The following is a 20,839-nucleotide window of genomic DNA, read 5'->3' on the forward strand; positions in this document are numbered from 1 at the left end:
AGTAGATTTTCAATTGGGAAGGCCACCCCTCCTGCTGGCTGCCATGTTCTCTGGACTGATGTCACCAACGTGCTGCATAGAATGGCTGAGGTTGGAAGGGACCTTAGAGATCATTGAGCTCCAACCCCCTCCTATGGGCTGGCTGCCCCCCACCACATCAGGCTACCCAGGGCCCCATCTCACCATGCATCCAGGGATGGGGCACCCATAACTTTTTGCACATATTTAGGAGGCAGCTTCATAAAATGGTGAGGTACCAGCAAAGTGCTCCTATTCCTGGTGCACCCTTTGTCCTATGGCTTCTCCCCATAGCCATGGTAGCAGCCAAGAGGGCAAATTACATTCTGGGGTGCATTAAACATAGCGCAGCCAGCCTGTCAGAAGAGGTGATTCTCCTATGTTTAGCCATAGTGTGGCCTTACCTTGGATACTGTATATGGTTCTGGTCTCTGCGATATAAAAATGATGTGAAAGTTCTTGAAAGGGGAGGGCAACGCTGTGCCTGTCAGTGCTCAAGGAGTATTTGCTCAGTGCCTTTAGCAACATGCTTTAACTATTGGTCTGCCATGGAGACTTGATGGTCTTTGGCAGGTTCCTTCTAACTGAGCTATTCTATTCTGCTGTTCTATTATTCCATTTGATCATTCCTTCCTATCCTACCCCACGCTATGCTATCCTATCCTATCCTACTCTACCCTAACCTCAGGAAGAAAAAGCAAAGGTAATTTTTAACAGTGTATTGCATCACCACGTAGCCAACCATAGCAGCACAACACAGCAAGGAAGGCACCAGGACAGGGGCTGGAATGTGTGTGAGATGGCTCCTCGTGATGGTTTTGTTGTCAAGGCATTGGAGGCTGCAGCCCATGCCATATTTGCAGCCTGTCCAACCTACTGAGGGAACTGCTGGGTAAGAGCTCAGAAGGCCATCCAGGTAAAGGTCCGAATCAATTCCTGTTCTGCAGTTGTTTTCTATTTGTTTAAGTCAATGCTGCAAATGCTAACGTGATATTCAGGGCAGCTGTCAGTGTCACAGAGGCATTTGTGTGTGCTGAATCATGTGGGATTATAACAGTTGTGCATGTCAGGCTTTTCTTCTCCTCCTAAACCCTTATAGCAAACATGATAAAGTGCCATTTAAATGTGTGCCAATTACATTGGCCACATACAACCAAACCACTGAAGCGTGAAGAGATGTAAAAATTACTTTTGCCCTTACTTTTGCAGTAAGTAGGAATCGGTCGCTGGGTGTTCTTTCAAGTTATTGGCATTAATTATGTGCTTTATGAATTTTCCTTTGACTGCATAGGTTGGGCTGCTGGAGAATTCCTGGTAAGACAAGAAGGCAAAGCTTCCTCACGCTGTGCTCATAGCATAACTCTTTGGGATCTGATTTTATTCTGACTCTCTCTTTGTTTTCCATTAGTGAACCAGACTAAGCACAGATAGAAAGCAAACTGGTTTTGCTACAGGTCTTCATAAGCACTGACTGTTGTGAAGGCAGTTTTCAATGTCTTGTTAAGTCTGAAATAGTCCCATGTTTTTTAGTCCGACATGATGACACATAAGAGAGAACCAACATACTTTCCAATTCTTGCTGTCTTACTGGTTGGCAATGCTGTGATTAACTTTTCCTGTAACCTTTCCAGCAGCTTATGCAAGAAAGTACAAGCTGCTTCCACGATATCCCACTTTTGATATAAACAATTCCATAATTGCTGGCTTAGGGAAGTTCTGTTTCTATTAAGCACTTATTGTGCAGTTGTTCAGCTGTCTGGCACTCATCTGTGGTACATAAATGGAGCTGGAATTAACTCAGTTCAGGCAAAGTCTAGATCTATGTAGGTTGCTCTGAAAGTAATGCCTCCTATTTATTTCCATACAAACTACAGCAGATACAAAGAGCACGATAGCACTATTCGACAGAGGAAATTCTCAGCTATAAAGCACCATTTTTCAACATAGTCACCACTATTAACTATGCATTTTCACCAATGATGAGCAAGAGTCTGCATGCCGTGCACATAAAAGCCTGCGCCAGCAGAAGTGACCCACTGTTGCTGTGCTGAAACACCACCCACCCCTCACTGTGCTCACATCCACTGCTGGGTCTCCATGAATGTTCTATGAATGTCGATGGGGCCATTTTTTTCTGCATGGCAGAATTCATTGATATATCTTTGTTTATACACACTTTCACATCAGACACCATCCTGTCAGAGTGCCCCCCTGCTGCCATCCATCACACAGCAATGGAATGGGATACTGGTGGGAAGCTTCAATCTCTACAGCTGTAGCACCAACGTCTACCACTGACATCAATTGCGCCAATGCCGTGAAACAGGAGGCATTACTTTCGGAGCAGCAAGGCACAGCGTGTCACTGTTTGATTTTTAAATGCCCTGTTTCTTTCAATGAAATCTACAGTCCTCGTGAAGGGAGAAGCTTTTGGTGTCGACAACAAAAGGGCAAATGCTGAATGTAAACTCAGTGACAGTTTTCTCGCTTGTCTCTGTTACCTTTTGCAGACACACTGAATAGTGTCTGCACACTCATGTTATTGAGCATCAGTATATTTAAACTCATATTTACACCCTTTGTCCTAACCAGACTTACTGTACTTTAATGGCTCTCATTGACTTCTCCCTGACATAGTTGAAGGAGCTGCTCATGAATGCCAGCTGTTCCCAGCAACTTATCTGATCTGTACTGCCTTTATTTTCCTAAGTATCTCGCAGGGCTGGACTTGCTGAGGCTGACACACTCACTGCTGATCCCCAGCGGTGGGATGAGAAGTCAGCACTGTAGGTGGACACGTCTTCTACCAAAGAGGAAAAAATAGTTAATGCTGCTTGTTGCAATCAAAGCGAAGTTATTCTGCAGATCAAATCCCCACTGATGTTTTAGTTCTTTGGCAATTAAGGGCATTAGTCTTAAAAATGTGGCTCTGTTTTAATTTCACGGGCAGGGGAACGCTTTCTTCTCGCGGTAATTGACAACGCTGCAGATTTGATGAGCTCCAGATATCTGGAAACGATTGCATCACTAAAATCCATTGCCACCAGTATAAAAAAGAGAACAGCAGACAGACAAAGTCACGCCAAGGACTTTGGGAATTGACTTTTTGGAAGACAAGCATGAGAGTGGGAGGAAAAAAACCAAGTTATTCCCAAATCACCTGGATTTTAAGAAGATTGGCCCCTGTAAAATAAAAGACACCTCAGTTTCCCACCAGTGGATTGCAATCGTCTTGTTGACTTCGCAGCTGTTTCTTGAAGATGGATATTGATGTGGATGGCCGATAGAATATACTCCAGATCTCTCCAGCAGCAGTAACTTCACTGGAATCCTCTATTTCGTTTGCAGGTGGGATCTGATGGGATCTAGGAAACAAGCGTTACCTCATGATCAGTGCTAAGGTACAAGGGAAGCTGCTACTATTAGTGTGTTAATGTAATTTTTGTACTGGTAATGCTGACAAGTTCCACTATGTCTATGACACTTTTCCCCCTGCGTACTGTGCAGCTATATCAGGATCTGAAGGGTTGGTTGGTTGTTTATTGACCAAATGATGGTATAGAAAGATAGTGATAAAATCCATTTTGTAATTGGGTTAAAAGTTATACTCTGTGTCATGTCATAATATACATTCTTACGTTTGTGATCTTAATTATATATTGAAAATGCTTAAAAAAAATAAAAAGAAAGTCAATATTAATATGGGTGGTGAGGCACAGGTCACACAGAGAGGTGGAGGTGCCCCATCCCTGCAGACACCCTCTGTCAGGGGATGGGGCTGTGAGCACTGATGGAGCTGTGGGTGTCCCTGAGCACTGCAGATGGCTTTGGGGGTCCCTTCCAACTCAAACCATTTTATGGTTCTATATATACACACCCATATTATGTATATATTGCATATAGGTACTTAGTGTACTGTTGAGGATATAAATATGTATCAAATAACTTGATTTTGAATCCGATCAATATGAAAGTATCAGGAGGCAAAGAAGTGAAGTGTGCTGCAACTGGTACAGAGCTGAGATGTCAGTTCACAAGGGACAGCTCTGCTCTATACTTACTTCATGGCAACGTGGAGAAATATCTTGGCCAATATGGCTGTAACACTTAGGATGAGCAGCGCTGTGAGGCTGTATATTGTCCACTCTGGAAAAGAAAAATGAAAGGCGGAGATGGAAAAAGAAAGAGAAATGGAAAAGAAAGAAAAGAAAGTGAGAAGAAGAATGAAAAAAGAAAGAGAGAGAGAAAGGAAGAAAGAAAGGGGCAAAAAGGGAAAAAGAAAAGGGAAGAGAGGAGATTTATTTGAAATTCAAATGCAAAGATGCCATAAAAGCAAGTTCCAGACATGTGGCACATCTCAGTGGTGCCTCCCCTGCCCATTCACCTGCTCCATCTGTGTCTATAACCCTCTTTGTAGAACTGCAGTAGCTTTTCTGCATTGGGATATATGAGCTGCATGCAGTATCCAAGCTAAGTCGAGACCCTATCAATGTATGCTCTTTTATTTCAGCACCTTTTGCCACCTCCAAGGTTACTGAAGTGCTCTGACTTCCCATTTGATTTTCTACTTCTACAAAGTAATAAAGCAAAGCAAATGAATCTCATTTTAACTGGAGATGACATTACCAGGCATGGAGCTGCTGGGATGGCTTGGACTGGTCGTGATGACGTAAAGTATCTTTGATGACCGAGCTGTGTTGATGCTGAAATTTGAGTGTTCATTTCTCTTCTCTGAAAGAGTCTGATTCACTACAATCTTGTTTTGATGCACGTTGTCCTTCACAGCTGAAAATACAACAGTGTGATTGCACCAGCGACTTCTTAACAAATGCAATTGGGCTTTACTTTGTACTTTACAGCAATGTGTTTCACTCTGGTTCATTTAGGGAACTGCAAGGAGCACATTTCTATCTGGTGTCAGACTTAAGCTTCACCCAGAAGGGGTGAAGAGTTTTTGTTTCCAGTGCTGTCAGAGCAGTGGGACTGAAGGGCTCTGCAGTATTTTCTCCTGATGACTTTCTAGATAAGTGGAGCGCAGCATTGGAAAGAGCTCAGGTGAACCAAAGGCACACCGCTTTAATGACACACCGAAATGCACAAAGAACAAGGCTGACCTCTTACCTCTGTATCTGATGGCGAATCCCTGGGCTTGGTTGATTTCATCTGAAAAAAAGTACAGGATGACAAAATCCAGGGAGATGTTGAAGGTGTGGGGAGGCCGATTCTTCCCATTAAAACGAGCTAGAACGTGATAGGTATAACCGTCCAGCAATTCCACCATGTCTGTAGCATCTTTGATTTCAAAGAGGACAAAGCTGAAGAGGATTTGAGATGCTCCTGGGACTTGTATGGTCCAGTAACAAACTTTGCCTGTGCCATATGTGTCAGGAAAATCTGGGGAATAGATCACAGCTGTAGCAGAAGTGTAATTCCCTCCACAGGCACCAATAAGGGCTGTGAAACAAAGAGGAGAGGGAAAAGAAATTAAGAGAAACCAGTGCAGGCCATACATCCATCACACACAGCTTTCCTGCTCTGTGGAACCTGAATGCACAAATTTCAGGGCATGCACTCAGGTGGGTCTTATGTATCAGGGCATTGCTCCACCAATGTCTCTCTTCCTCAGGTTGTGTAGCTCCCACAACACTGGGAACAATATATTACATGGCATTTGCTTGGGATATGTTCCTTCTGGCCTCTTCCTCTGACACAGAAGTATCACAATGAAGAGTTTGGCTTTATCTTTACACCTTCACATCAGATATTTATCCGCATTATTAACCCAACCCAACCCCGAGACTTCTTTTCTTAGAGCTAAATAATGCCCTCATGTGAATGATGCTTCAGTTCATTAACAATCCCTTTGAACATTTATATGTGCCTTCTAAGCATCCTTTCTCCTAATCTCCAAATACTGATCAACCTTATTGTCACTAAGTAACTTGAATATGCGCCTATTATAAAGTCTAATGCAAATCTATTAGATTACTTGCTATGATATGGTCCTTTAAGTTCAGTACAAATATGTGCCCAGTGACACTTTTAATATTCCTTAATGAGTGCTAAGAGTCATAGTGCAAACCTATTCAACAGTGAATATAGAGAAGAACTTTGATGCCAGCCAACTGACTTGATGCATATACACATATATGCATATATAAGAAGTCCTTGCAGACACCCATGGTCAGGGGTCAGGGCTGCGAGCACTGATTGAGCTGTGAGTGTCCCTGTGCACTGCAGGCAGTGGGACCAGATGACCTTTATAGGTCCCTTCCAACACGAATGGTGCATGTGTTTGTATTTCTATATACATAGATATATATATTGAATATTCAATATTAAATAGTATATTTCAGGCAGAACTGTTTGAATCAGAATGATCACTCCCCCATAGAGGTTTTCTCTCTGAAAGCTTAAAGCACTGTAATGGAGTCCTTGGAGAAAGTAAATACACATTTTGAAGTGTTTCGCAGGGCTCTGAGCAAGGCCTTTAATAAATGCAAATTAAAAGCAAGCTGGGGGAATGAGAAGAAGTAGAGCATGTCTGCCAGAAAATAAAGTGAAAACACTTCTCCTTTTTTTCTGCAGCACGGCCTCGTCATAGCAGCAAACCTCACACCAGTGCTGCACTATAAGGGACCCCACAGAGGGACTGAAAGTGCATGAAAGAAGGAGAATTTAAAGAATGTGAAAGATCCCACTGAGGTACAAAGGCCCACAGAGAATCTGTGTTTGGCACTCACTCCGTGCTAACAGCTGGTGATGTAGTTGAGTAGATTGAATTGTTTGAATAGACTGTATTGCTAGAATTGAAACTGGACAGTGGGGTATCATTTGCTCTTTGCAAATGGCTTATAGGTGTTGCCACAGTTGGCTGTGCTGTTTGTAACAACTGAAATGCAAGGTGTTCTTCAAATAGGTGATATGAATGCTAGTGGTTAGTGCTCCACAAAGTACTGCAGCTGCCTGTATGGAATGGAAATGGAATAAGAGAATCAGAATAGCTTTTAGGTTGGAGGGGACCTTAAAGCTCTCCCAGCTTCAATCTCTGCTGTGGGCTGGCTGCCCCACACCAGCTCAGGCTGACCAGGGCCCCATCCAACCTGGAATGCCTCCAGGGATGGGGCACACACAGCAGTCTAGGCAGCCTTCCCCTTCCAGTTCTATGCTGAACTGGAAGAGTTCTGTGTTGCGGGTCTGAATGTTACAAATGGGTGCGTGTGTAAGAAGTTTAGGGTAAGGAAACAGAACTCTTCAATGCCTGCCATTGCATCTTTATTGTCCCCATCTCTCCTCCACATTTGGATGTTACAATGAAGCCCACGGGACTCTGTAGATGGGGAAGAGGCAGAAAAAGGATAAGAGAGTGTTGTGTGTAGAAAGGACTTGGAACTGATGAGTTCAAGAAGCCAGCAGGTATCAGGAGTGAGATTCTGGGGGTATGACATAATCTGTAGATTAGAAGTCAGTGACCTTGAATGAAGGGAAGAGGAATGAGATGAGCAGGTGTTGCTAATCAGCAAAACCAAACAGGTGGCAGTTACCAGAATGACTTCTTTTTTCTGCTCACCAGAAAAGGCATTGCAGGTGCTCAGGTTAACAGCTGGCTGAGCCCTCAGTCATTTCAAAGAAGAAATGCCACAGAGGATGCTTCTACTTGTCATTAATTCATGAGGCCAAGAGCAGAAGGAAACAGTGGATATAACAGTATGAATCTGCATGCTAGTGCAATATGGAAAGCAATATAACGCTCCAGTGGGGGAGCATTTGAAAACAGTGTAGTGTAATAGGTTCAAAGAATGGCTTGAGTTGGAAGGGACCCCCAGTGGCCATCAAGTAGTGGGAAGGAAGATTTCCATGTATTAGGAATTATGAAATCGGTGACAGCAGAATAACTGGTTTGTACCTTTGCTGTACACCCTTCCCCAGACCAGTTCTTCTCTGTTGCTTTGCATTGTGTAACTGGGTTATAGCACGTCTTGTCTGGCTTAATTAGGAAAAACAGAGTGTTTGTGAGAGCAGAGTTAGCACCAGCTCTGGAGAAGTAAGAGACAATCCCTGGAGCATGAGTCAGTCCCTTGAGCAGGCACTGCTTCTTTGAAGAGCTATTTCACGGATGGGAATTCTAAGCTGAAGTGGAAAGCAGCTTCGTGTTCTACTGAATTTAGGTGCTTTTCTGAGCAGCAGTTCTCATTGCCTTTAAGCCCTTTCCCCTAATTTGCTCAGCGTTTGAGGCCTCTCCTTTGAGAAAAACTCAGCCTGTTTCAATACTTACTGTCAAAAAGAATGACTCTGCCATCCCCACCACAAGGCTGAGTATGGTCTCCAAAGCAAACACTGTTGCATTCCGTACTGGCTGCCTCCCCGTATCTCCAGTAGTCAGGGTTATTTCCACAGAAACAGGCATAACCTGATTCCATGCCTGCAAACTTTGACAACAAAGATGCATAAGGAAGGGAGGGGTCATGTTTAAAGGTGCAACAGCAGGAGGTTGTGGGAACAAGCAAGCTGGCAGCAGAACGCCTGTGCTTGGGAGAAGGGTGATTAGTCTGCGGTCAGAGGTCCCACCACAAGCTGAGCTGTTAGGATCCTGCTTAAAACTAGCAAGAAAGATGGAACAGAGGGCAGCTAGAGTAGCACATATGCAGCCCAAGGCAATTCCTCTTCACTCAGTGCAGCCCAAGCATGCCAAAAGGTCGGACACCCATGGTTTAGTCTTTCAAAACAATCTGTAGATGTATTTCAAAGAAATCACCTTAAATTGTTGACTTCGGCAGGAACTGATGCATGCCTGGATAGTGAGTTTATTGGAGGTCTCACTGGTGCCAGTCAAAGTTGGTGGCTCTCCATGATCCTTGTAACAGCCCAGATTCCCTGGCACTGGCAAGAATAACAGACAACAGTCATAGAAACATTAAGGTTGGAGAAGACATCTAAGACCACCACGTCCAACCCAGCCCCACCATGCCCATCAGCCATGTCACTGAGTATTGGTTTTACACCATGAAAAATATTACTCTACATCATGTTTTCCAAACTCTCCTGGGAATAAATAACAGGTGATGAAACAGCATCACAGCCTCTTAGCAATATACCTGCAATACTCTGCAGCCATCTGTCCCACTGCCTGCAGTGTTCAGGGACACCCACAGCTCCATCAGTGCTCACAGCCCCATCCCCTGACCGTGGCTGTCTGCAGGGATGGGGCACCTCCACCTCTCTGGGTACCCTGTGCAGTGCCTCATCATACTTAGTGTAAAATCTTCTTTATATCCAATTTAACTCTCCATTTCTTTAATTTGAAACTGTTTCCCTTTGTCCTATCAGTGTTTCAGGGCTCACTGATCACTATGGGTGGTCATAAAGAGAGATTTTTTTTTTCTTCAGTGCATGAGTTGTTTTGTTTTGTTTCTGGGCTTTTCATCTAATCACTGGAATTTAGCCATGACTTCTAGAGAAACAGCGTGGGATATGGATATGCTTCTGTGCAAAGGGCATAAAATTATCCCTTGTCTAATTGTCATGTCTGCTCTCACACTTGGAGTGAAATAGAAAAGAATTACAGAGATGGAAATAAATGGAAGAATTTAGTCGGTAGGAACCTCCAAAAATCATCGCAGTTTTGGTTTATATTTTGCTTTGTTTCCCTTTGTTTTAGTGAGTGCCTCTGTGTTTCTGTCCTCCCGTGTGCATTCAAGAGGAGTGCAGTGATGCTTTCTGAACTGAGCCATCCTGTAACAGCAGCCCTGAAAGCAGTTCTGTGTTGTGTTTGTGAAATCCTGTTGGTGAATTTCCTTCTACCTACCTACGTGTGCGACCCCCTGAAACAGTTCCCTACATTCACAACTTCTATTTGTCCCATTCTAACACAGATGATCTTTTCCCCATTCTTTTGGAATAGCTCTCAGTGAGCTGCATTTGAGGATGACTGTGGTACCAGAAAGAAGAGCAAAGAAAAGAACAAAGTTGGGAAGAATCAAATTCAAGTATGTGTTGCTTTTTCTTTTTAATTCTTAGATCATGTTACTTCAAATATTGTCGATAAAATAATTTTCTTTCCTAAGAATGATGTACTTTCAACAGTAAACGCTTGCATGGATTTATGGCTTGGATATGCCTCGCAGCAACAAGCTTCTAAGTACTGTGAATTCAAGTTACAGCCTGATTTAACATACCTTTGGAAATTCCCATTTACAACCCCACCCAGCTGGGTACATCTGGACAGATAATTCTCAGAGAGCTCAGTTTTCTCTAAAGCCCATTATTTCACTGCCCAGAAAACAGTTCCTCGCCACCAGTCCAGCTCCTTCTCCTAGAGGACCTGGGATTTCTAAAACCACATATTAATATATATATATCTACTTAATAGCTTTATTGGTGAGAACCGTCAGCCATGTCTCCAGAAGATTAGTCCTTCAGCGTCTGCCATGCAAAGAAACCAGACTCAACCATTTGAAAACTCTGTACTTTGTAACTAAATAAAGCACAGCAGCTGGGTAAAATCCTAAAGCCAATTGGTTTCCTTCGCGTCCCATTGAGCTTTCAGCTTTCTCATATCTAACAAACAAAATCTGCCACGTGGTTTGGAATAACGCAGTTGTTCATGGAGTCTAACCCAAGACTGGGCAGCAATTTCCAAGAAAATCTCTTTTGATATTAAATCAACAAAATATATAACCTCATGGCTACGTGCTCCGCAGAGAGGTAGAAGTACTTGGGTAGGGCCACATCAAATGATTAAATGACCTGAATCAGAAAGTTTTGACTACCACACATACGTGATATTGCTGCACCCCTTCTTCCTATGGCTTCTGATGGGCTGGTCCTAAACCTGAGACACTGCTGTGTTGCTACTGAAGGTTAATCAGCAAAGCTGATATAAACATAACAGCGTTATCTGATTCTGCTTTGGGCAGCAGGTTGGACTCGATGATGTCCCAAGGACTCCTCCAACCCAGGGTATCCCACAGTCCTATGTGTATGTATTATATATACATATGGATAATACGAATATTTCTGTGGCAGATTAATTCCTCTGACCTTTCAAAGCTGCCTTTTCCCTTTTTACTTGTTTATAACCAAACCAGCATGCAAGACACCAAGAAAAGGAAAGGGAAAAAAAGAAAGACCAAGCTCCTAGTGGGACACTACCCATTGGGACCACCCTACTGGGACCACCACTGTCCTTTGCACTATGGCAGCCATTCTCACCTACCATCACTAAACTCTATGCAGCGTGTTTACAAGTGCAGAATGTGTTTCTGAATTAAGCATTCTGTTTTAAGTACATGTGAATAAGAGGTGTGATAAGATCACAGACTCTCAATTGTAGCTGCAGTGAATCACTGTATGCAAATCTCTCTAGGGAACAGAGAAGTTTCGTGCTGTTGGTGTTATATTGGCGTGATGTGGGTATGGTTTTTAACTAAGTCATACGTGTCTTTTCTAGTAGCAGACATAATTATGGAAAGGTTGCTTACAGGACGCAATTTTTTAACTCCCCAAAACATTGAAATGAGTTTTCTTTACAAAATTGCTCTCTTACTCCACCGCAAAACTCAGTTTTGTATTATGAAGTTCACGGGTTTGTTAGTTTTGATGGGGCTGAGCTTTATCATTGTGCTTACTGAAAGCAGACAATAAGGTAAGGAGTAAGTGTGTGTTTTTTTTAATTACACAACGTCATAAACCATGAAGTTTGCATTAAGACTTGGATGGACTTGTAGTGTGCAGTTTGTTGCTATAATTCCTTTTTCTAGTATCCAGTTTCAGTGCAATGCTCAAAACAGCTGCTACTGGTCAAAAGGGTATTCTGTAAATATAAATCTGGATTATCTGTGCAAGTAAGCGTCCAAATATAAATCCTCATCCCCCCATCATAGAGAAAGCGAGTGAGATTTGTTTTACAAGGATTCCTTGCATAGAACAAATGAAGTGGAGAGAATCTGCTTTGCTGGTGACACATCCAGACTTCGCTTAAAGTCTGTCTTTAAAGAAAATGCAAACTCTTTAATTTGGGACCCAGACAAATATATTAATTGTAGGTGTCCTTCTGAAAGGTACTTCCTACAATCAGAAGTAAGCTGACATCGGTACAACTGCTCTGATACTTTACAATGTATGCAGAAGCAGTCTCTTGGACATAGAGAACGCTTGCACAGAAGTTAGGAGATAAATACATCTTAATAACTTAATAGAATGATTAATTATGGGTGTTAATATTGAGTAATATGTTTAAAATGTGATTCTTCAGAATTTATCCTGGAGCATTCAGGAGTGAAAATTTGGGAGCGTACTGACACGAACCATGAAAGAAGAAATGCATTTTGGATAAGTTAAGCAGTATCGGTAATATCAGATGCTGGAAGGAATGTTCAGATGAATAACTTCTGAGCTGTCTGAATTATTCATCTTTTCCCTCTGTCCACTTCTACTGCCCCTGTTTCTTCCTAGAAATTCCATAGGTGTGTGCTATTCACACCAAACTAATGCTACCCATTTAACAAATGAACTCCAAGTGATGGAGACATAAACAACTTTCTGAAAACCTAATTAATCACTTCCTATCCATTTTTCTCTAGACTGTATTAAGCTAACGGTGTATTTCATCAGATCTAGAAAACTAGAAGTACTTCATATGTTTTGAGTGCTTCTCCATCTTCTATTTTAATATAAATAACGTAAGCCAGTAATTCTGAGAGGAGATGATGAGAGCAGCGATGGAGGAACAACTACACAGCAACCTTGTCATTAACTCCAGAGATCCGTTTCAAATATTGCTTAGTTTGCAAATGAAAATAAGCTGATTGGCCTTGTCCTAGTTTCTGTTGGAAAATCACTACCCACTGCTGTATAACTGCCAACCTCCGCTCGGCAGAGACACAGGCCTGAACTAATTACATGGTTCTCTTACTTCGGCAGGATGGAATCTCACAATATTTCCAATATATTCCATCCTCGTGCTCTGCAATGTAGCACCATGGGCTGACATCTCCATCAGGGTTCCTGGGGGGGAAAAAAAAAGAGAAAGAGAGTGAAAAATCAGTTATCTTCAAATAGCATGTAAAAATAAATCTTAGTGAACCTGGGTTCCATGCTATTTTTGCTCTAATATTTAACCTATTGAACTTACAGGCCAAGAAAACAACAGAAGTGGACAAGATGTTCAAATCACTGTAGTTACAGCACACGTGAAGCGTGCTGTGATGCCTCAGACAGAACTTCTCTATTATTCTACAAATGGTACTTGTGTGCTGAGCCAAAGATTCAGCGCTCTGATTGCAGGATAAAACAGGGCCTGTAGATACTCATGGTTCTGACGTGCTTCTAATTTGTGCCAACTACTTTAAATTGCATCGAGGCAATGTTGGTAGCAATGAGATAGTCCTTACCTGCAGTAGTTATGCTCACCAAGCCCTCCTTCCCCATTGGGATATTTCAAAGTATTATAAGGGTGCTCGAAGGTCTCATTCCAAAAGAGACAAGGCTTCCCTGCATGCTGGGAGGTCTGGTTCTGAGTGCCACGGTAATCAGCCCCATTTGCTGTGTAACATTCTGGGAAGAAATGGAAATGGAAAGAGAGAATATATGTAGATCTGGTGTTTACTTGTTCTTCCTTTGCCCTCTCTCCCATTCTCGATGCTCCAGTTTCCTTTCACTAACAGATTTCCTCCATTGTATAGGCAACTGAGGACGCTGTTGGCACTCTAAATTTTCTCACAGAGCCAAAAACCTATTAAAAGGATTATGATTTCACTATTTAAAGAGGGGAGATTTAGACAGGATATAAGGAAGAAGTTCACACTGAGGGCAGTGAGGCACTGCACAAGGTGCCCAGAGAGATGGAGGTGCCCCATCCCTGCAGACACCCACGGTCAGGGGATGGGGCTGTGAGCACTGATGGAGCTGTGGGTGTCCCTGTAGGACCAGACGGCCTTTGGGAGTCCCTTCCAATTCAAACCATTCCATGGTTCTATGATTTTTACTCAATACTTTATAAAACACCGTGGTTAGGACTGAAACGTGATTAATACAATCAAGTACATATTCTGAATGAAAAAAAGAAATCACACTTTTTACTGCTTTCTCTGTGTTTTACTAATTGGGTTGAATTTGTAACTTGCTGATTTTCCAAACATGACAGTACTTGATGTTATCAGTACGCTACTTAACAGCACACTGCCCAGATCTCATTCCAAATTAACTTCATTTGAGAACATCTGTACCTTGCAAAATGAAAGATTTTGTAGATATGAATCTTGCAAACATTCATATCCTGATTCAGAAAAATTCTTTAATTAAAAGATGCCCTATGAAGGTAACTGATCTAAGTCTACTGGAGAGGTGATGGATTCTCTCTCCTTGGAGATATTCAAAATACTTCTGAATATGGTCCTTAATAAGCTGCTTCACGTGATCCTGCTTGAGGTGAGGGGATGAACAAGATGACCTCCAGAGATCCCTTCCAACATCAGCCATTGTGTAGTTCTCACAGAATCATCACAGCTTGAGTTGGAAGGGACATTTACAGCTCACCTATAGTCCAACTCCTCTACAACAAAGAGGTACACCTACTCCGATCTCATCTTCCAGAAACAATCACCATAAAGAATCATAGAATGGCCTGGGTTGAAAAGGACCTCAAAGGTCATCTAGTTCCAATGCTCTGCTTTGTGCAGGGTCACCAACCACCGGACCAGGCTGCCCAGAGCCACATCCAGCCTGGCCTTGAATGCCTACAGGGATGGGGCATCCACAACCTCCTTGGGCAACCTGTCCAAAAAGAACATATAGTCAATCCTATTTGATAACGCTTATCATCCATGAATTTATTTAAAAATAGTATTAAAACACAATTTTCTGTGATACAATTAAAATGTTATCCTGTTTTAGGTGGCTGTAAGCACATCCATGTGCTGGGTAGTGTTACTGGGGGGGAAGTCACAAACGTCTGTCCCTAACTGCAGGCTGGGCAGCATTCCATGTTATCTGACAGCATTCTCTCTTTTTATCTGATAGCATTCATTCTCATAGAACAGCTGCAGAGATATTCTACTCCAGTGCCCCGAAGGAAAGGGAGAGCTCTGCACCTGGCCCTGGCGCGGTGCTCCTGACGAGAAAGTTATCTGATCGAGCAAAAAACAAGCTTCAGATTAACACTTCTCCTCACTTTAATGAACCCAGCCTCGTTAGCCGGGCGGGTGGGCTACGTGCATTTCCTTGAAAACACGGATCTGAATTTCCAGTATTTCAGTCACCACAAACATTTGTGTAAACATACGAAAAAAGACACTGTGAGTCACAGGCGCTGCCACTGTCCTTTAGCGCTTCTCCTGCTTTGGAATGAACGCCACAACTTTCCTGTCACAGCAAAATAAACAGCAGAACTTGATAGGAGAGAGGAGGAAAACATAAACTGGATGGACACAATGATGTATGATACAACAAAGCAGTTGTGAGGAGGGATAAACATGGCCAGAAAAGGTGCTCTTTGTCAGTTTAGTGCTACGGCTCTTCTTGCTTTTCAGTTCCAAATCGAAGCAATGTGTCCTAACATCTCCCCAGCAATGTAAGGAATGCTACAGTACCTGAATGCGATCTGGCACACAGACTGAACAGAAGTTAACATCGGCCCACTGCAGGATCTGCTAAGACTGGCCCGTGCTTTAGCTTGCAGCAGCAACCGCCTTTCGTTTTCATCTTCAGCCTTTCTTCTTTTTTAGTACTTTGAGGATGTGGTGTGGAAGGAGCAGCCGGATCTCTCTTTGTTCCCCTTAGCTACAGTGTTCTGCTCTGAAGGTAATAATAGGTGGCTGCAACAATACCTGCGTTGTTCCTGTGTGGGGCTGAGGCATTCTTTTCACCCAGGGGGTGGTGATGCACTGGAACAGGTTGCCCAAGGAGGCTGTGGATTCCCCATCCCTGCAGGCATTCAAGGCCAGGCTGGATGTGACTCTGGGCAGCCTGTTCTGGTGGCTGGTGACCCTGCACATTGCAGGGGGTTGAAACTGGATGAGCACTGTGAGCCTTTGCAACTCAGGCCATTCTGTGATTCTATGATTAGGGGGACATGTATCACCTGGGTTATGGTGAAGCTCCACTGCTTCATTAGTTTTGTTAGAGGAGGGAGTGAGATACCATGGAAAAACACTGATTATTCCAGAAGAAAAGAGACAGCAAAGCTTTATTTTGAATGATGAAATATAGCAGCTGTGATCAAATGAAATACTTTTTTTTCTTCTTTTTTTTAAGAGGCAACCTAGTAGGAAATTTTCATTTGGATAATGGCTAAAAATGCTCAGTGATTAATAACGTTTATTTTGCTACAGCACTGAAGTACAAACGTCTCAAGTAAGCATTGTCATTCAATACAAAGAATCTCAGCCCTACTTTCTTCTGCCTTGGGATCTACTGAGTTACACTTTGTAGGGTTCCCTATAGAATTCCCAGCAGCACTGCAGGACCCTCAGCACACTCAGTACCTTTGTCTTTGTTCACCATGACTTCCCTCCACTAACCTCCTACTGGCTCTGCTGCATCTACTGCTTTGGGGGGATGCCTGCAAATAGCAGTAATCAGAGTCAGAACCATGGCAGTAAAACAACTCTTCCTTTAAGTGATTGCTGAGCCTACAGAAGTACCTACCAAGTGGAAAATACCAGAAAGCAAAAAGCAGAGAACAAACTGGGATGGTTGTCCACTGTGAGCAAGCGTTCTGTGTGAGATACAGGTTCACAATTAGTTTTATTAGAGCCAGATCAACATTTGGAAGATCAAACAGCAGCTGTAGTAGAAATTTTTTCCATCTGTCTCAGTTTCTTCTTCAATGTAGGGACCTTACAATGATCATTTCTGCCTTTGTTACTGTGGGACTGCATGGCTGCCTGCACTCCACATGGGCACCGCTCGGAGATCATTTGAAAAATTAAGGTAGTGCAAAATGTAACAGCCCGACTGCTATCCTGAGTGAAGCACCAATGATAAAACACTGAAGGTACAGAGTGTGTACTGGCTTCCAATGATTTTCTAACATGGACACCCGTGTGTTGGTTTGCAGCTCTGAAGTCCTTGATGGCAAGTCCAGTTATCTGAGAAATACTCGTTCTGTGCCAAAAGATGAGTGATGGAAATAATACAAACATCTTTATTTCCTCTGCAGTCTCCTCTGCACAAATGAGAGGAAAAGCAAAGAAAACAGCTATTCTCAAACATCCTTCCTCTCCAAGGCCATGGACGGGGCCCTGGGCAGCCTGAGCTGGTGGGGGGCAGCCAACCCATGGCCAGGGTTGGTCCCCTCCATCCTAAGCTATTTGTGACTCTCTGATCTGACGTTAAGTCCCCTGAGCATTCCTCAAAATCCATCATTTCTCAGAGATGCGCCAACTGGAGACCAAAGAGACAGAGATTCAGGATGGTGTAAGAGTGCTCTTGTGTGCCTGGGGTGCATACACAGCTTTGTGGGAGACTGAAAATTCAGAGTAACAAACTCACTCCTATTTCACAGAACAAAAATAATAATGATGAAGTTGCTTATCTATTTGTTTGCTCTGGGTAGGGAGAACAGGAGAGATCTGACCAGCAACATCCCCACAAGAAGCAGCATTTTCTTTTAAGGATATACAGATAAAAGAATCAACAAAGCTAAATGAAAACGGCTGACATTGAAATATGATGTTTGGCGGCAGGAGCACAACAGCCAGAACTTTAAATGTTCTGTAAGGCTGAAGCAATAAGGAAAGGCTCCCAAAATGTGTGTGGATAAGAGCGTGGGCTGAGTCCAATAAGGACTGTGTCTCAGCTGCTTGGTGCACACATTTTAATAGTGCTTTAAGAAGAGCTTCAGGTGATTTCCATTCTACCAAAACTACTCTCCTTGCCTTTGCTGCAGCCTGTAATCGCAGCACTCCTCCTTAAACGCAAGCCCTGTATCTAGGTGCAGATGGCAACAGTTACAGGCACTAACCAGATGCTGCAGTCTCTAATTTGATTGAAAGGGTATAATTAGACAGCAGAAACACTTCAATGAGAGAGTAAGGCACAGAGGAAAGGACAGAAACCACTTAACTGATGCCAAGACACCCCAGCAGCGACGGAGGCCCACGGATGGAAGGGGCACAGCACCCAATTACCTTCCTCAGATGAGAGCGTTTTTGTTTCCCTATGGATAAGCGAATAGAGATTCTATTATCATAGGCTGCCACAATTCTGCATGTGGGAATGCTGATTAAAACCAGAAGAAGCTCCAGGAGATCAAAGAGACAAATATGGCTTCTGTGGTCATTATTAAAAATATTTTTAGTAGCGCAATGGTTTTCTTTGAAGATGCAGTTTTATTGATTGAACCAAATGTTCATTTGCGTATTTTCATAGGATTGGTCAGGAAAAAAACCTTATTCCGTAATATGTTATGATGGAAAATAAATGATTTTGGGGAGGATAAGGCCAGTGAAAGGCTGCTGTGATGCCATGAGGGCACTGGAGCAGAAGGTTTCCCCTATGCAGTATAGACACATTCTGTATGTAGCTTAAAAATCCCTCATCCCACACAGGCACACACACATCATCTTTACAGGTCCTCAGCTGCTCCAGAACAGTCACATTTCATGTTGGTCCGGAACATAGAGCGGCCCCAATGACACTGAGTCAAACCTCATCCTCAGCATCCATTGGCACAGCCTGGGAGCAGACAGAGGTACAGTTCCACCACCACACTTGTCCTGGGATTCTTTATCACTGGAACTAAGAATGCATGATGTAGCCCCAGAGGAATTTCTGCTCCTTAATACACCCATTTGTTTTCTTTGTGAACTTTTAAATCTGTTGTTCCACTGTCAAGTGTGGCAGACCGAATCCCTCCGGAAATTTTACCAGCGTGGGCCTCAGCCACTGTGCAGATGGAGGGAGTGCTCAATTGCACAACCGCTGTGGTGTGATATGACAAAATGAGCAGCTGGCAGCGTGTAATCCCAGCCTCCTTCCCACTCCGTTGGCTCCACCCTACCAAAATCCATTCATAACTCCGGATTTTGAGTTAGGCTCTGTGCATGTATGAGCACGATCTCCCAAAGTGCCTAGGGTGACTATCTCGGCCTGCTTAGAACTGCTTGCTGGATGATTTGCATGATGGCTGCTGAAGGAACACAAAGCAGAGCTGCTTTACACAAAGAGATGGGTGAAACAACAGCGATAAGGAAGGAAACCACAGGCATAGAGATCCACTACTGCTGAACAGAAAGATAACAGAGAAAGGAAGCGGGGAAATCAAACACACTTCTGAGTGGGAAATTAAAAGGCTATAAGTATAGAAACTAGAAAAGACAGCCTATTGCACTGCGTATATAAAACATTTCTTCAATGAAAGTGACATTTCAGAGACTTCTCAGTTTCTTTGTAACACAAAAAGCACCAAATTCAGAAAACCCTTTAATTAGGCAATGTATTCTTTCAATAGGGAACCTATTCACCACTCCCCCCCTCAATTCCTGAGAAATATGGTATGACTGAGCTTTGAGTACTGCAGATCTCAGTGACTGAATTAATACAGACTGGAAGGTAGGTGGCTGTGCTTCCTAGATCCATCATCTTTGCTACATATTTACTCACTGTAATATTGGGTTATTGTGGCTGTGGGTGTATGCAGTCAGAGCATGGATGTGCACAGAGGTCTCTACACTGCCTAGGAACCAAACACTCCTATAGGGATATATCCTCCACATGCTCACATGCAGCTGCTGTGAAACTTGGCTGCTTACACAGCGTGTTCCGTCTACAGTTGTGTTTGGAAAAAAGATTACACTCTTCAATAAAGAAAAGATGACCAAGAGTGCATCAAACACAGCCTGATGGTACTGGGTCTGATAATCAGACATGGTAGGATTGATAGGATGTGGGGAAATGGTTTCAAACTAAAAGAGGGGAAGTTTAGGTTGGGTATAAATAAGTTGTTCACACTGAGGGCAGTGAGGCACAGGGTGCCCAGAGAGGTGGTGGTTCCCTATCCCTGCAGACAGTCACGGTCAGGGGACGGGGCTGTGAGCACTGATGGAGCTGTGGGTGTCCCTGAGCACTGCAGGCAGTGGGAACAGATGGTCTTTGGGGGTCCCTTCCAATTCCAACCATTCTATGATTCTAGGTGTATCTACATAATGTGAAGATAAGCGTCTATTCATAGCTGGAGGAAGCAGTGCAAATCCTGTATCGAGCAGAATAAGGAAGATTCAGCTATTGAGCACATCCAGAAGGACCGTGTATCTCGGACCGTCCTGATCAGCCGCTCCGGACCTGGCACCGCGCACGGAGCTGGCGATAAGGAAGGGATGTTATCGCGAACCCGACCACAGAATCACAGAACGACTTCGGCTGGAGGGGACCATAAAGATCATCGAGCTCCAGCGCGCTGCCCCGGGCTGGCTGATCGCAGCAGAGCTCGGTGCTGCCGGGCGGCAGAGCTCGGTGCCAGCCTCGGGTCCGCTGAGCTCGGGTACAAACTGCGGCTCTGTCGCCTCTCAATCCCCTCCAGAAGATCCGCGAGCGGCTCCGTCCGCTCAGCCCGGCTCCCCCCGCGTCCCCGCCGGGTGTCACTCACTCACTCACTCACCGGACAGACCGGGCTCTCGGCAGCAGCTCAGCGCCAGTCCCGATATGGCCACGACGGCGGCGAGAGGGGGCGGCTCCATGGGCCGGGGCCGCCGGGCCGCACCGCGTTCCGGAGCGGAGGTGGTCGCGGGCGGCCGGGAGCAGCGCGATGTGCGGAAAGCGGAGGCCCTACAGCATGTGTCCTGTAAGTGCGCCCCAGCGAGGTGCCGAGTGGCAGATGAGGGAT

At 43.9% G+C, this 20,839-nt stretch overlaps 1 protein-coding gene across 1 annotated transcript; it reads right to left on the reverse strand.

Annotated features, from left to right (window-relative positions):
- Positions 1-1,367: 1,367 nt before the first annotated feature.
- KREMEN1 (kringle containing transmembrane protein 1) lies at positions 1,368-20,818 on the reverse strand. Its single transcript, XM_015878318.2, has 9 exons — positions 20,615-20,818; positions 13,410-13,572; positions 12,932-13,023; positions 8,774-8,898; positions 8,294-8,447; positions 5,140-5,472; positions 4,645-4,803; positions 4,080-4,164; positions 1,368-3,383 (listed from the first exon to the last, which is right to left on the reverse strand). Exons 1-9 carry the CDS (start codon positions 20,691-20,693, stop codon positions 3,221-3,223), a joined length of 1,353 nt encoding a protein of 450 aa, XP_015733804.1. The 5' UTR covers positions 20,694-20,818; the 3' UTR covers positions 1,368-3,220.
- Between the last annotated feature and the right edge of the window lie 21 nt (positions 20,819-20,839).

Source organism: Coturnix japonica, chromosome 15 (assembly GCF_001577835.2).
Source record: "Coturnix japonica isolate 7356 chromosome 15, Coturnix japonica 2.1, whole genome shotgun sequence".
Classification (NCBI taxonomy): Eukaryota; Metazoa; Chordata; class Aves; order Galliformes; family Phasianidae; genus Coturnix; species Coturnix japonica.